At 46.0% G+C, this 17,035-nt stretch overlaps 1 protein-coding gene across 9 annotated transcripts in view; it reads left to right on the top strand.

Moving 5' to 3' along the window:
- RUSC2 (RUN and SH3 domain containing 2) overlaps nucleotides 1-17,035 on the top strand; it is a 53,361-nt gene that overhangs the window by 23,231 nt on the left and 13,095 nt on the right. For 8 of the 9 annotated variants that reach the window (XM_052670129.1, XM_052670125.1, XM_052670128.1 and 5 more), the window contains one exon: nucleotides 13,743-15,821. In XM_052670129.1, coding sequence (XP_052526089.1) covers nucleotides 13,850-15,821 — 1,972 coding nt within the window. In that variant the 5' untranslated portion in view covers nucleotides 13,743-13,849. The remainder of the gene's footprint in view (nucleotides 1-13,742; nucleotides 15,822-17,035) is intronic. The other variant, XM_052670130.1, reaches the window with a different exon arrangement.

Here is a 17,035-nt window from a genome sequence, read left to right as displayed (position 1 = left end):
TGTCCTCTGACTGCAGTGCATATGTCTGCTCAAATTTGTTTCCACTTCAAATGCTCATTTCCTTTTCTGTGCCCTTTTTTCCTTGTATTGTCAACACGTCATTGATGCAGCTTCCATATTCTTCTTCGTGCCAAAACAGTATTAAAGAGGATGTTTCTACTGAGCTCTAATATAATTCTCAGTGTGTTTATTCATTCAGTTTGGTCAGGAACAAATTAGAACACTAATTTCCTCACCTTGCTTGGTGATTCCAGGTGTTTTTCAATTATGACGTATGATCAAAGTCATTTCTGCATTACTTCCCTGAGCTCTTTGCTCTTTTTGGTTTTATAACTGTTTTGCCTGATATGCAAAAGATCTGCTTATTACAAATACAATTTAAAAAGAAAAAAAGAAAAGGAAAAAAAAATTCACTGCTATTTGCTTTTTACCCTTCTGTTGGATGTAAACTGGACAAGCTTAAGATATTTAGTCCAGTATTCTGGGAGTAATTCTGGGGAGTAATTCATCTCGATAGGCAAGGTGCTGATGGAACTGAGCACAAATTAAATCCAAGAAAAGCAAACAAAATGTGAGAGATATGATTTCTATGGGTAGGTGAGACAGTGATCTGAGGAAGAGATGCCTCCCTGTCAGCCTTGGAATCACACTTGCATGAGAAAATTTGGTCCCCAAACTTGTGGAAGCCCTTAAAATCCATCTGGAAATAGGAAAGCTGACTTATCTGCTACCTTTGCTACTTTGTGCAAAGAGTCCTGCTGGGGGCAAAGAGCTCATGGCAGTCTGGTCTGTAGGTCCAAATGAGCCAGAAGATTACACCGTTCCAGAGCTGTGCAAAAGGCTGCAGGATAAGGCTTGAAGGAGCTGAGAGAACTGGTCTGGCAGGGAGTGAAATCTGTAGCAATGACCAGCTATCAGTTACAGCTGCACTGGCAACTGGTCTTAGCAGGGATTTGTCATGTTGTCTGATGAGCAGGTTCCCTGCGTGCCCCAGCATTCATCTGAAAGTTGGTTAGTCTCCAAAATGAAAGTAACAGGCTGTCAAAATGGCTCTGGTCCCTGATTCTGCTCCAGTTTTATCTCTTAACGAAGATTATCTTAGTGTTCATTTTCTGAAAGAAGTGGTGCAGTGGCAAGGTACACTTTAAAAAAGGAGAGCAAGGGCAGGTGTACCCCTAAACTCTTTCTTTCCCCACCGCCATTGTGTGGTAGCCTCAGAAACACATAGATAATGTATTTTCTATATCCGTCTGACACATGCAAATATTTCTTGCTGGACGGGGCTGCTGGTGGTTCAGCAGTAGTGACAGTCATGCTGCAGGGCTTTTTTTCCCATGACATTCACGTCAAGAAACTGCAGTGGAGGTCAGGCTCAGTGCTTAGTACTGACTCTTGGTAAGTGATGGGAAACCGGCACTAGCGCCAAGCCATCCCTCCCTGCTCCAGCACGTGACGCTCTGGGAGCAGAGACTGAGCGTCACAGCCATTTTGCACTCTGTGGGCTGGTGGCACAGGTATCACAGAGTGGAGGGAGCTCACAGCTCTTCCTGTCAAGAGGGGTTTTTCTGCTCTGTAAATTATAGGAAAGAAAAAAATCAGAGCCCGTATGAAAGATCTTGGCAAATATGCAGCAGATTTTTTGCCTGATACTTCCCTGGGACCTGCCATTACCTCGGGCTAGCATGTACTCTGTTCTTGAGGGAGGAATGGAACATGTGGACAAGAGGTGGATGTTGGGCTAGGAGAGTCTGCTTTCTTGTTGGTTCTCAATTGCAAGAGACTCCCCTGTGCATCTGTGGCTCTCTTTACTCAGGAGCATTCCTTCATACTGGTACCAGTTCAATCAAACAATAGCAGGATTTTTTATTTTATTCATATATTTATTTATTTTGCGGGAATTCAAGTTATCATGTGATGTTTGAGCTAATGAGCTGCTCAACTAAGACGCAGTCAACCCTGAAGAAAAACTCTTGTGCTTCTAAATGTTGTCTAACACAGATCGTCATCAATGAAGTCATTTCTCTACTTCCTTTGGACCTCATGGAATGGGCCTCTTCAGGTGCTGCTCTTTAAGGAGCATGCTCCCTTCTGGGAGCTAGGAGTCTTTTCTTCCTACATAGTTACACTAACCATATCAGTTTGTTTTAACTGCTTCTTGTTTAACAAGGCCCCCTTCTTTTGGTCTTTATGGGTTCCCGTGGCAAAAAGCAGGGATTTGCCACATTTTCTGTGTACCTGAAATAGTGTAGCTGTCCTCACAGATGTCCTTCTCTGCAGGGAGAATGGCCCATCTGCACCACTGTTAGTGCAATTTGCTGTTCTTAGTAGTTAGACTTTTTCCAGTGCCTAATTGCAGTTCATTTTTCCCTGTAGACCAATGCTGGGATCTTTCCCAAGTGGTAGAGTCAGAAGTCCTCCTATGCAAAGATCCCACAGAACTGTAAATTTCTGGTCCAAAGGCCCTGCTAGCAGGCACTGAACATCTTCCCTGGCTTTGTCTAGTTCCTTCTCATGGTTCATGGCTATAGTGACACATGTACCCCGAGGTTTGGCTTGCTGTGGTTGTGCTGTCCTTCATCACTTATTAGCATGTGAATAGCTGTAGTCGCTTTTAAGGGATGCATTTTGCCTGGATATAACTTATCGTGAGCTTGACCCTTCAGAAGGATGGCAAATGCATTTCAGCATGCATCTGCACTCTGTCATTTTCTGTAGCCAGCAAACTGTTCTTTCATCTGCCTTCAGTGACATCTTACTTAATCTACTGCTAAGATTTATCCTCCAGCTGCAGGTCTTGGTGTTTGAAATGGCCACTGAGGAGAGCATCTTCCGCACTCAGATGTCTCCTCTGTGCCTCCGTTCCATGTTGTTTGCCTCATTTTCATTTCTGCAAACACTTACTATTTATAATTACTGTATTAATAACACACTCTGAAGGTGGTGATTACTTCTTGTTACTTTAAGCCTGACAATCTTCTTGTTCCCATTTGTTTTCCTTCGTTTCCTTTCTTCCCTGCCTTTCAGAGAGGACTAGGGGAGAAGAAAGGCAAGACTTCACAAACACAGAGACCTTGCATTCCTTGAAATTTCAGCTCTCAGCACAGTAGAGCTAGCCAGTTTGTGGCACAATAACAGAGGAGGAAGGGAACTGTCAGAAGCAGCTATGTCCCAACTGACTAGCAGCATGAGGGTTAAGACACAAAGGTGGCAACACTCATCGCATGTCGTTCAGTGTGCTTTTCGCCACGTCTTACAGAGACACCAAGTGCAGTCAGTAATATACTGAGTTATCTATTCTCTGTATTTCTGCTGGTGACTGCACAATCCTTGCAGACCCTAAGGAAAGCATCTGTCTCTGTAAATGACCCCTGCCAGGCTTTGTGCTGCTGACACGGTTTGGTATTGCAAGGTGGACAAATACTTTCGTATGAAGCAATGTATTTGTACTTGTCCTGGAGTTACGGATGGGTGATTTCCCTCTTTTGCAGAGGATATTCCACAGACAGTGTTTTGATCTCCTACCTCGTTGAGTGTTTTCCCCTTGGCAGGAATTGAGGTTGAAAAGGAAACACCACAGAAACCTCTTGGCCTGCTGATAAAAAGTAAAAGGAGAATCTTCTTTCCTGGAAGCAGGCTATCAGACCTCCCTGGTTAAATAAGGCAAATTTACCAGACAGTATTTCTTTCAGCACAGACATGAGCTGAGGACTGTGTTCTGTCTCCAGGGCCCATAAGGAGAATTTGTGTGAAGATAGGCAAAATTTCCCACACACCTACTCCAACAGTTTGTGGAATTTGAGGGGGCAAAACCCCACAAGCTACAGAGGCACAGAAATGAAACTTGTTCCTGAGAGAAAACACATGAAAAAAAAAAAAAAAAAGTGCCCTTGTTTATTGTAGGCAAGGCTTTTTGTAAGCCTTGAGTTTATGAGCTTGATGCTAACTTAAATCAGTGTGTATAAGGCCGTAACTTAACAGTCACAAAAATACACTTTGACAGGTTCCAAATGATCTGGCATTAAACTACAAAAAGTACCTGGAAGTAACACTGGTCATGAGAAATCTTATCTGGTGAACAGCTGTATTTCAACATTAGGATACATAAGGTAGAAATTGAAAGCTATGGTGCAGTGTATTTTAGTGTTGATATGTAAAGCGGAGGACATCTCACTGTTGACTTGGAAAGTGTGTGTAATTAGTCACCCCAGCTCAGAGTGATGACTGCAGGCTTGGAGAGAAATGAGAAGCTTACCAGAATCCTGCACAAAGTCCTGGAAAATTCTCATAAAAGGAGTGACTGAAGAAACTGGAATTACTGTATCAAATGAGAAAATGCAGAGTTCGTTATGAGAAAAGATGAATCTTATAGAGAAAGAAGATAATGATTTATGTGCTGCCCAGCTTGCAGCATGGAAGTATTCCAGGAAGTTAAGGAGAATTATTTAAAATTAATAATAGGAATAATTTTCATGTGTACTGTGGTGAATAAGCCCATGAATCTTGCTGTTAAACTTCAAAGCCCAGCAATATTCCCAGATGGCATGACGTTTTTGTGAATGACAAGACTACCTAGTTTATTTCTACTGTGTGCTCAGAAGAGAGGCTGCTGAGTTTTGAAACCTGGATGACTTGAAGTCCATCTCATTGTGAGGGTTCAGCTGAGACAAGTTCTTTCTCACTGCTTGTTGTAGGTGCTTCTTCTTTGACATCTGGTGCAGAAAGAACACAGCAAAAAAATTTCCAAAAGTGAGCATGTCCTATCTGGAAAGGTTTGGGAGCCTGCACTCTTGAGGCGTCCTTTGCGCTCTTGAGCATCCTTGAAGTGGCTTAAAGCAGAGTAATAACAACCCTGGTGCGTCCCTAGGAACTCCATACTGCTCCTTCTGTACAGTGCCAAGGATTGTCCCTGTTTGCTCTCCTTTTTCTCCAGTAGAGTAGGTCTGTGCATCCTCTGCAGCCCAGCATGACTTTCCTTAGCAGAAGACCTTGGTTAATCTAGGGTTATCAGATTTAGTTCATTAGACCCCTAATGCTCTGTTGAGCCCAATCATTCCAAGCCAAATTAGCACATGAGCTGTCTTCTAAAGTGTTATCTTAAAATAAATGTCTGACTCATGGCAGCTGATCGCTGTCCTGGCTGGAGCTTTACGTGCCGAGTTTGGTTTGTGTTGCCGGTCCCTGTAAGGGATAAGTTTCTTCTCTCAGAAGAAAAATATGTGTAATCATTATTTGTGACTGGTCTGCTTCATAAGTATTTTATGAAGGTCTGGCTTGCCTTTTGTTCGTTCTGTTCCATGGAAAATATTCTCTTACATAAATTAATGCTGCGGTTTCATTCCAGATCTTCTGAGTTCTGCCTCATCCTTTGCAAATGAACACACAAGTAGAGGGAGACCAATGTCTAGTCAGGGGAAGTCTGAATAGCTTGGGACTGCTCAGAGGGCGATAAATGCAAAAAACGTCACGCTCTCCTTGTCTTAAACAAGTATAATAATGAAGATAAATGTTGGTATGCTCAAAAGAACTGACAGACAGCAATGGCCGAGGTGTAAATTAGCTGTGAAGATCACTAGTTCAGGACATTACCAGGCCCAAAGGTTGCAAGAGTTCTGAAAAAAATCAGATGCTATTGGAGATGTCAGCATGCAGCATTATGATTGTGTAAGCACCCAGCCGCCTATGGAAGGGTTATGAAATCTGCTTCTTGACATAAGGCATTCTCTAATGGAGGCTACCTGTGTTGGGGTTGAAAATGGAGCAATGATCAGTCATTTGCCCACTTTAGGTTAGTACACCTAATGCAGAACTTCTGAACATTGCTAACCAAGGTGAAGGACTAGGCTGAAATGGTCATCTGACTCAGTCCACAGACTTCTGTGTTCCCATGCTGAAACAAAACTTCCCTGAGGCTGTTGATCTACAAAGGCTGAGTATGTTCATCATTCTTTTTCCACTGTTTCTGAGCTAGTGGCAAGAGTTGCCCTAGATTTTGTTTTTCTTGGAAAAAAAAGCCACGGCGTTCTTGGTAGACTTGTTTTCGCCAGGAAGGTCGTATCAAGGCCTGCTCTGCAGTGCAGAGAGCAGCTTCTAATCTCATGCAGTCTCACTGTGCTGCTAGAGCTAGGAAGGGTTAAAGCTTTCTGCAGTCTTGGCAGGAGTCAGCTGTTGGACAGAGCTGCTGTTTGAGAAACCATTTAGATATGCAGTGTGAAGAGGAGCACCTGATAAAACCAGCCTGCTGCTAGGATGTTTTTCTGCTTGTGTTTTCTTTTGGGGCTTCTGATCTGGGTGCGCACTGTGCGTGCTAAATTCTTTGTAAGACTGCATTTTAAAATAGCGAATCTCTGCAGATGCAGGCATTCTGGGTGGCTGGTAGAGCTGGTGCCCATCACTGTGAGGAAATGCCATACCTGCCTTGCTTCTCCTTTTCACATGAGTACTTCAGTCCTTGTAGCAAACCATCATGCTACTGCTGTGTCTAATTCTGAAGATAATCCAGTGAGAGCATCCTGACATCTGTAGCTGTTTTATATAAGGAGAGTTGGGGGGGATGATACCTTAGTTATTTCAAGAACTTGTTCCCTTGAAGTCCTTTGTCAACGATTCTGCTTTTGTTCTTTTACCCCTGCAGCACACACCTGAGCAAGAATGGCTGCCTGGTCACATTTGCACATAGCAAGATAACAAATATATTGAAAACAGCCATGTTATCTTGACCTAAACAGTGCAATTGAGAATGTGTTCTCAGCTAGTTTTTTGATTACATCAAGCTGATGACATCTTCCATCAGAAGAGGGGTGGCCAGCAGGTACATAGAGGTGACTGTCCCTCTCTACTCTGCTCTTGTGGGGCCCCATCTGCAGTACTTTGTCCAGGTCTGGAGCTCCTAGTACAAGAAAGACAGAGAGCTGTTGGGGAAGGTCCAGAGGAGAGCCATGAAGATGATCAGGGGACTGGAGCACTTCCCCTATGAAGACAGACTGAGGGAGCTGGGCTTGTTCAGCCTAGAGAAAAGAAGACTGTGGGGTGACCTTATTGCAGCCTTTCAGTACCTAAAGGGAGCCTACAAACAGGAGAGGAAACAGCTCTTTGGAAGGGTAGATAACAAGGGAAATTGGTTTTAAATTGAGGGAGGAAAGATTGAGGTTGAATGTCAGGGGAAGTTCTTTACAGAGAGAGTGGTGAGGTGCTGGAACAGCTGCCCAGAGAGGTTATGGATGCCCCGTCCCTGGAGGTGTTCAAGGCCAGGTTGTATGGGGCCCTGGGCAGCCTGGTCGAGTGTTAAATGGGGAGGTTGGTGGCCCTGCATGTGGCAGGGGGTTGGAGATTGATGATCCTTGAGGTCCCTTCTGACCCTGGCCATTCTGTGATTCTGTGAGTGGTGCAGTTGACAATAATAGAAGGAAGAGATGCCATCCAGAGGACCTTGACTTGCTCAAAAAGTGGGCACACAAGAATGTAATGAGGTTGAACAAGGCCAAACCACATGGGTTGGTATGTGTGCAGACTGGAAAAAGAATTCTTTGACAGCAGCCCTGCAAAGAAGGACTTGAGGGTTCTGGTGGACAAAGGGCTGTATGTGAGGCAGCAGTGAGCGCTTGCAGCCCTGAAAGCCAACGTTGTTCTGGGCTGCATTAACAGAGGGGTGGCAGCAGGGACAGGGAGGGGACTGTTCCCCTCTGCTCTGCCCTCCCAAGACCTCGTCTGGAGTACTGCATCCAGAAGGAGTGTGGAGCTGTTGGACTGGGTCCAGAGGAGGACCATGAAGAAGTTCAGAGGATGGAGCACCTCTCTGAAGACAAGTTGAAGGAGCAGGGCTTGCTCAGCCTGGAGAAGACAAGGCTCCAGGGACATGTCATTATGGCCTTCCAGCACTTGAAGGGGATTACAAGCAGGAGGGGAACAGACTTTTTACACAGTCTGGTAATGATAGGGGAAGGGGGAATGGCTTTAAACTAAAAGAATAGAGGGTTAAGTTAGATGTTAGAAAGAATTTATTTACTCTCAAGGTGGCACTGCTGCCCAGAGAGCTGTGATGCTCTATCCCTGGAGGTGCTCAAGGCCAGGTTGGATGGGGCCCTGGGTGGCTGAGCTGGTGGGGGCACCCAGCCCATGGCAGGGAGTTGGAACTGGGTGATCTTTAAGGTCTCTTCCACCCAAGGTCATTCTCTGATTCTGTGATCCTGTATGCTTCCAGACATAGGTCAGAGAGCCAGCTCTCTGCATAAAACTGCAGACATGGTCTTCAGTCCCTCATGTCTATACTAGGAGCATGTTCTTGAGGCTGCCAGCTGATAGCCACAGCCCTTCTTTTTCATGGCTAAACCCTGGGGAAAGTGCAGCCAAGGATAATTAAGCCTGGTATTTTTGCTACTGATTCTTCCTAGCAATTTTGTTTGCTGATAGGATTTTTTCTTATCTGAATGGGTTCTTGGATCCTTTGGGAATCACATAACAGGCAGGCTCCAGTGCCTAGATGGATCCATGTTTCACAAAGGAATAGTGTAATTTTTGCTTCTGTAAAATCTTAGATGTGCTTTTAGAGTGCTCATACTTTAAAGATGCTATGCAAATGTGGTCCCTCCTCCCTGCTGCCACTGGAGCGTGATAAAAAAGGATATACTGTGTTCAGAGTCTAATTCAGCAGCAATTTCAGTGCAGTATTGACAGCTAGCAACATTAGAGTCTTTCTCCTCTGTGGATTTGCATATGCTAATTAGGCGCATATGTGGTGGGGGCTGGGGCAGAGGATGGGCTTGGAGGAGGAGGGGCAGATTCCAACCCAGATCACCCTACTGCTTCATAAGTCGGGGCCTGCAAGTGTCTCCTGCTGAGTGCCACATGCCAGCTGGTGTCACAGAGCAAGAGAGCGCAGACTTGGGAGAGTCGGGTTTGGTCTCTGTCAGCCCCATTGCTGCTGGCATAGAGCTGCTGCACGAGCTATTTCTAGTGCTGTAACTCAAGGTGCCCAGTGCAGCTGGGACTTACTTTCCTCTGGCTGGGAGGCAGTACCTGCTCATCCTTAGTCGTGTCTTTGTTAGGCATGCACGTACCTACTGTTTACTTTCTTCTCACTCACCCTGTCATCCCTGCTGGCAGGCTCCTCGCCACTGACCACCACATGCTGCTGTTTCTGTTTTGAACACAACATAATCCTATGTATTTTTGGGATGTAATGATAGTGAGCTGTCATGGAAACCTCTGGAAAAAAGGCTGGGGTCCAAGCAGCACCCTGATGCGGAAGGGGAAGTGGTCTCTTCTGGAGGTTTGCTCAAGGTGACAGAGGAACCACCCTGAGCTAAGGCAGAAACTTAGGAATTATCAAATCCTTGTATCTTGCAGCAGCCCCACTGTTAGCACTGGTCCGCTTCAGGGCCACCCAGAAAGGCTACCCTCATTCTTCTGTCTGTTCCCTGAGGCAGGAAAAGAGCAGTGGAGGCTTACGAAGAGTTCCTTCCAGTTGGGCTGTTCTCCCAGCCCTTTTGCCTGGCAGAGAATGAGCTGACAGAATGAACTGGATCTCTTTCTCCCCATAGAGCAATGAGAAGACATCTGTATTGTGCCTTTGTCTGCAAGCTCACAAACTGCTGCTTTTTACAGCGTTGTTTTTTTTCACATTTGTTTTGTAGATCTGTACAGTTTCTTCAGCCATCTTAATGCAGATGCCATGTAGGAGTCAGGGATTCACATGAAACAATAACAAAAGAACAAGCAGCTCTACTAGTGAAGAATTTTGGCTAATTCATCTATTAAATCAAATGTCCCCCTAGCCCTGTTTTTCCATCTTTCACCTTTCAGACAACCAAGTCAGGTTGTCTTGTTTTATCTGAGGTAAGATGATGATGACTGAAACCAAAGCCATTCAGAAAGACACAGCAAGAACCCTCAAGTTAGAGGCTTATATGGGACATTCAAGTTTGTAAATTAAGTGGCAGAGATCTGTAGAAATAGTAGTCTGTTCAGAAAAGCCAGCCTCCCAACAGCCAGCATCTCCTCCAGGTGAGAATTCTGATCATCTCTTCTTCCTTCATGTGATACACGCAGACTCTGTGTATTGAAATCATATTTATTTCTGAAATCTCTGCTTGCTTCTCTGCTACTGCATTACCTACTCTGAGAAAGCCTGTGTCGCTGTCTGTTGAACCCAGCCACACCTTGCGGGCAGCTGCCAGCAAACTCCAAAAGTGCAACCAGAGATATAATAATAGGGTATGCCTGGAGCTCTCTGACTGCCACAGCTAGCGCATCAGGATTTGCAGGCAAGGCTCTGATGGCTCTGGCAGCAATTTCTCAGTAGTGTTACAGAAGCAGGAGGCAGTACTTAAGAAACCAAGGAGCTGCATTGACTACCCCAAGTTAGCACAGCATCTTCAGCCTTGTGGATGGGGAAGAGCTGGGGGCCTGCCTTGCAGAAGCCTTGCAGGGAAAGATCTGTGGAGCCTGAGCAGTGCTGCATTGTGTTATCTGCAATGTGCTGAATCCTTTCTGAAGCATAATGCATCTTGGCAGGCAGCTCTCAGGTCGGTGCTAAACCACCCTTTGTTGCACAGCACTCCTCTTTCTCTGCTTACCTAGAGATTTGCTGCAGCTTGGAATTTTTTTTTTATGTATAACTAAGGGTAAAAGCATTGATAATTCTCCACCACATCACAAATATCTCATGAAAAGCTCTTCTCTGCTTTGCATTACCTTAATTCGTGAAAGGCATCTCCAGATAATGAGATGTCTGAGCTTACAGAATAGACAACCCATATTTCCCCTTCAGCAGCAGATGGTGTCAGAATGGAGTAGGTTAAGAATTTTGACATTTGCAATCAAAATGGCTGTTGCATCTAGTGTGCCTCCCTGCCTTGCGCTGCCATGACACAGTTTTCCAGAGAGATTGTTGCTGAATGATGCTATGTATGCTATTATGTGCATAGGATTAAGAAAGTTTCAGCACTCTGTGAGCTTCTGCTATGATAATTAAGAAAAATGAACTGATTGGGCTAAAAGTGTCTGGATGCAAACTGTGTATCCCTCCTTCTGAAAACCCCCACTTGCAGAGGGGTGGGATTGCTTTGTAAAGAGGTTATCAAACCCAGCAGAATGTGAAACTGCTGTGTCTGCTGGATTTTACAACCCAGCATAGATCTCAACCTACCATACCCTGAACAGAAGAGAGTGGATCCTTCTGCAGTCTTCCAGAATCGGAGGGAGAACCAGTGGATGGTATGGCCAGGAGGACGGGGTTGGGAAATTAATGATCCTTGTGCTGACAGTGCCACAGTCTAACTTCTCTGCATCCCTGAGACAGAAGAATATGTTAAGGGAGACTGTGACACCTAGGGCACAAAAAGTCTTGCATATCCCTAAGGAAGCTTTCGGAATGGCTCCTGGCAGGAGCTGGCAGTATTTTTCCTATGATACTGGCCCTTGAAGCCATGTGCTGCATTCATCTGCTGCAGCACACGTGACAGTCAGTGATTCACAGTCTGCCTGGGCAGCGTGTGCTGCCACCAAAACCAAAGAGCTGGGCAGAGCTGTGGAGAGACAGCTGGGAAGTGGCTGTATGTCACCTCCCCTGACATTTTGCTGTCAAATGTCAGTGTGTGCCTTTGCAAACCTTGTCCTCCCACAGCAGCATCTGCAGCAGTGTGAGGTGTATGCTACTTGGCAGGGCTGGGCAGCAGATGGGTGCTGGTGCTTTAAGCAGCCATTTCCCAGAGGCAGTAGAGATGTGCTTTAGTAATGAAGCATTTGGTTGTTACCGTTTGTATTCAAAAATGATGCTTTTCAAGCTGTTGCGTTGTGGCAACACTCAGAACACAGCAAAACATTATGGAGAGACATGATGTAAGTGTTACAACCATCTACCAGGGTAGTAACAAGGGAAGGAGAGGTGAATGAGCAAGTTAAGTACTGCAGAACCAGAGCTAGCTTTTCCCACAGTGCTGGGGGATAAGTGAGGACTTGTGCTGCTATGTGCACCATCAGTGATGCACGAAGTTCAGAATGGGGCAGAAACACAGCCCTAGCTGTTGAACACCATTTTCAGCATGTTTGCATTAGGCATAGAGCCAGAAGCTGTTGTTACCAATAGTGGTTCTTGAACAATGTGATCATGGGAATCCCTAACGTGCAAAATCTCCTCTTAGGAGCCAGATGGAGAACATACTCATTCCTTTCAGTCAGTATGGCAGAGATTGTGGGAAAGGAAACAGGGGCTTGTGAGACAGAGGAGTCAGTGAACGGAAAGGAAAGAGTGATACAAGTACCAAGAAGTCTATTGGCAGGGCTGTTTTAGGGTTGCCTGGTAGTTCCCAGATGTGGTCCAGGTGACTTCTTTTTCAGAGCCTAATTCTGGATGAATCGTTTGCAACACACATGAGTCTCTGTAAAGTCTAGCCTGATCCACAAGGCTTCTCAGCTCAACTAACACCACTGTTAGTATCAACTTCTACATCAATGGGTGTATGCTGTAAACACTAGGTCTGTTTCCGTCTTTCTGGGTTTTTTTTTCTTCTGCCAAAACATCCTGTGTCTGTGAGAATGACTATTATGCGTGGGAGAAAGTACTTCATTTGATCAGCTTTATTTTAGCATCTTTTAATTGCTATTCTTATGCCACGAAGCTGAAAGAACTGAAGCTCTTGATCTTTCTGTAGAGCTGTCTCACTGCTTGCAGTGTTCTGATTTCATTTATCCCACATTTCTTAATTTCCTCTCTGCACTCCTATATTCCTCTGCAGCTCGGTTCCAAATCCATTGTCATTTCATAGTGAAGAACACTGGGTTTATGTAGATAAAGACTCAGATACTGTTACTGTCACTTTGAAGGCTAATAGCGATGGCAGCAGATCTAAGGTCCTGGTGACCAGAGATTGCAGTGTGCCGTGCCAGGATGCTGTGAGCCCTGAGGATGCCTGGATGGGATGTGGGATATGAATTGCTGATCAAGGATGTTCAGTCCAGGGTTTCCAAAACAAGAGATTGATATATGAGACCCTTAACTTAGTTTTGCATCCCTCAGGATCACCCTGGGTCAGTGGGTTTTTTTTTGAGGTTTCTCCCTCCCCACGGTGCCTTAGCTGCCCTTCCCCGATGTTCTCTGCATTGATTTCTCTGAAATGTAGATGAGAATGCAAAAAGGAAAACACTCTCCAGACTGCTCTGAAAGCTCTTGCTGTTTGGTCCTCAAGGACAGCTGGGGAAAGAGAAATGAATATGTTCCCTGCTCTCCTGTCTCATGCTGATGAACATCTTCCTCTAGCCTTATGACAGACTGTTATTTACTGAACATGAGGTGTTGACCTCTTAGTGTCCTGGTTGTGTGAATCCTGGATCTGCACATTGTAACAGCAGTCCTGTTGTGAAATACATGAAATATCTGAATGAGGAGGTAAGCGTTAGGTTTTCCTGTGTACGTGCAGTGGGCACCATCAACCATTGAGGGTTTCCTTTGACCCAAAACCTGTGCAGTTCTTTGGCCACTTGAGTGAAATAAGTTACCTCACAGAAGTTTGATAAGTGTCAGCTGAAAGCACAAGGGTAGTCCCAGGAGACTGGATGGAAAGGGGCACTTTTGTCTTGTTTTGTAATGCTTCCCCTGAGGAAAGGTTGCTCGGAACCTTACGCTGGGACGCTTGTGCTGACAAAGAACACCACTGAGATTATCAAGTCTTTGATCAAACAAGGGAGGCTTCAAATACTCACTGCCTTAATTGAAAAGTGACTTTCTTTGCATTTCTGTCTCTCCCTAGGTATCTGAATTCCCTCATGAGAAGTGTCCTACCTGTCTCTCATGTGCAGCCGCACTGGTCCATGGGTAGCAACAGTTTAACTGATATCCTGAAGAGCATTCCTCACCATGGATAGTCCACCAAAGCTGACTGGCGAGACGCTGATTGTCCATCACATTCCTCTTGTGCATTGCCAGGTCCCTGATAGACAGTGCTGCTCCGTGAACAAAAGGACCAACCCCTTCTGTCAGCCAGATCTTGGCATTACACGCACCTCTACCCTTCCAGAAAGAGACCTTTCACAGACCGACTCCTTGGTGTACAGCAGCTTTCTCCAGGCCTCCGAAGCCTCAGCAGAGGCCTCAGACAACAAAGAAGGCAAAGTAAGGGACTTGGTTGTCCCTAGTGCCAGTAAGCGACACAACCCTTTCTTACTGACCGAGGGTGAAGATCTCGGCATCTTTGGGGATGACTTGGGTCAAAAGTCTTTCCACCTTCACAACTCCCTTGTGGGTGGCAAACCTCCCTTCCATCTGCATGAGCTGGCGTTGCCCCCGTTCCACCTCCACGACTCCAACCACGTTGTGAAATCCTGGAACATGGCAAGCCGATCCGGTGTGGTAGATGGGCAAGAAGACAAAATCAGCAGTGATGACATTCAGAAGAGGAACAATGCGAACCGGTGCCACCAGGCCACAGAACGCATGGAGCTGGATGAATGCAGCTGCAATCGTGGCAGCTCCTCCAGCTTCTCCTTCGATGGTGGTGACCAGGAGTGGAATCAAAATGCAGGTGAATCACTGAGGAATCATGATGCCCTGCATAGCCGGACGTGCAGCTGTTCCAGCTCAGAGCTCCAACACTGTCGCTGCTACAGTTCATCAAGTCAGTCTGAAGTGATTGATCAGCAGATGGGCTACATCAGTGACTCTTCTTGCAACAGCTCTGATGGAGTGCTGGTGAACTTCAGTGCTCTCTACAATAAAATGAATGGCCATTCTCGATCTAACCTGAATTCAGCCAACCTGTCCTGTGACTCTTCCTTCTGCAGCCACTCAGACACAGGAGCTTTTTACTTGGATTTGCATTCATCACCCACAGAATCCAAGATGTCTTGTGAGTCGCATCACCCGGAGAGTTCAGGGAAGACATGTGAGTGTCACCGTTCTTCCTCACCTGTTCTTGATGCTAACTGCAACTCCTACCACCTCCACTGTGAGCCTTGCACTTCAGAGAGCTCAGACCTCACTGCCTGCTTCCAGAGCCAAGCACGGCTTGTTGTGGCTACTCAGAATTATTATAAGCTAGTCACGTGTGACTTGTCTTCCCAGTCATCTCCCAGCCCTGCAGGATCTTCCATAACTAGTTGCTCAGAAGACCAGACCAAAGGTAGCCCAGCTCAGCCCACTGAATACTATCTTTTTAGAAGGCCTGACCTAAGAGAAGAAGAAGGCAGTGTGGAGTGCAGTGAAGAGGAGACAAAGGGAGAAACCACAGAGAACATGATTGAGGGTCAGGTCTATGTGAACGTGTCGCCACCTAACCTCAACACAAGCCGGCAGCGCTCCAGAAGCTATGATCAGAACCTGGACCGGAGTCCTGGCAACAGGCTGGGGTCTTTGGAGCGTATGGTGAGCTGTCCAGTTAAGCTGAGTGAAAGCCCAGCAATACCCATTCAGAGCTCCCCACCAAAGCGAGTGACATCTTTTGCTGAACTTGCTAAAGGCAGGAAAAAGAACAGCACCTCGCCACCACTCCGGTGCAGTGGAGATTCCTCCTTGGAGTTCTCCCCTATCCCTGAGGCACAGCGGGACTGCCCAACCTTCCTTGAAGAAAGAGCTCACCGCAGCCAGAGTCTCCCACCCATGCCCTTCATCCATGGCCTGAACCGAAGCTGCGAGGGCTTCTGTTTGAATCACCCTTTTGGGGACAGACAGGCTGTGTGTTCCACCAAAGACTCGGGACCCAATGAGACCGTCCCCAGTGGGCATGGGGCAGGTGAGCAAGCCTCTCTCACCCTGCTGACGGAGGCAGATGCCAACTTCTCAGGTAGTTCTACCAGTGGCCATGGACAGAGAGATGTTAGAGCTCGAGCAGACGGTAAGGAGCCAAACTAGGCAGAACGGAGAAGTAAAAAAAAAAAAAAAAAAAGACTACTGTCTGGGACTAGAGGGAAGCAGTAGAGGAACCTGCTTGGTAGTGGGAGACCAGAGCCTGTGCAGTTTGTTTCCAAGCCTTCTAGTCTCTGGGACAAAGTTCTGATGTGCTTATTTCAGACCTAGATCAGTGCATGTAGCTTGTCCTTCTATTTCTTTAGAAAATTAAGGTTTTATGCAAACCTGTAATAGCATGTAAGGGAGGAAATTACATTAGCACTTAGAGAATGTGCAGCTTGGAGGTTTATCTCATTCTGACCTCTTTCTAGGGCCTGGTACTTCCTCAGTCCATGATCTCCCCTTAGCTCCCAAGACAGAGGCTCACTGATACTTGGCAGAGACAAGTTCCAAACAGACAAAGCAAAGAGAAACCACTGAGTACTTTTTCAGTCTTTCTTTTTTGAATTTATTTGACACAGAACTGGGGAGGGAAGTGGCACAGTCAATCATCTCTTCTTGATGCGTGGCTCAGTCTCTGCCAGCACTTACCGTATGAGCCCTAAAGGGATTAGAGAATCTGTATGTCTTTGCCTGGAATGTTCTGGCTGTTTCTCACAGTATGTAGAACTGCAGCAGAGGTTCTTCTGGAAGGGCACATGACCTCTGTTGCCAGGGTAGTTTTCCCTGCACCTTCTGTGGAAAGCCTGTAGTACCTGATTGCTTTTCACGTTGATCTTGACGTTACGTGTCCTGGTGAGAAAGCTGTGTAACAGTTCCATAAGCGGTTAAGGTACGGCCATTTCTCCAGCATGGCAGGAGTCCTCTCTCTCTGCTCTAGACAGTTATTGTATTTGTTTCACAAGTAAAAGCCAGTCCAAAATGGCTGTCTGACCAGGCTGCTGCAGTAAATAGCCTCTGATATGCCAAGGATGTGCCATTTGATGCACTGCAAATTTCTAGCAGGGGACTGAAGGAGCACTTGAGTGCAGGTATGAAAGAGATTTTGACCAATGGAGCAAGATTTTTTTTTTTTGTCATTATCCTGGATTGGTTTTTTTGAGCGTTTAGCTTGCACTTAGTGCAGGATGGCAGGGAAGGCAAATCTCTGCTGAGAGAAGGCAGCCATGGGATCAGCTGAGTTGCAGAGAGAATGCTTGGACGGAGCAGGAGCTACTTAGGGAGTGGGAGGAACAGGCAAGCAGAAGCTCTCAGAGCAGT

This window comes from Tympanuchus pallidicinctus, unplaced genomic scaffold (genome assembly GCF_026119805.1).
Source record: "Tympanuchus pallidicinctus isolate F22 unplaced genomic scaffold, pur_lepc_1.0 scaffold9, whole genome shotgun sequence".
Lineage (NCBI taxonomy): Eukaryota > Metazoa > Chordata > Aves > Galliformes > Phasianidae > Tympanuchus > Tympanuchus pallidicinctus.
This window is presented reverse-complemented; position numbering and strand designations above follow the sequence as displayed.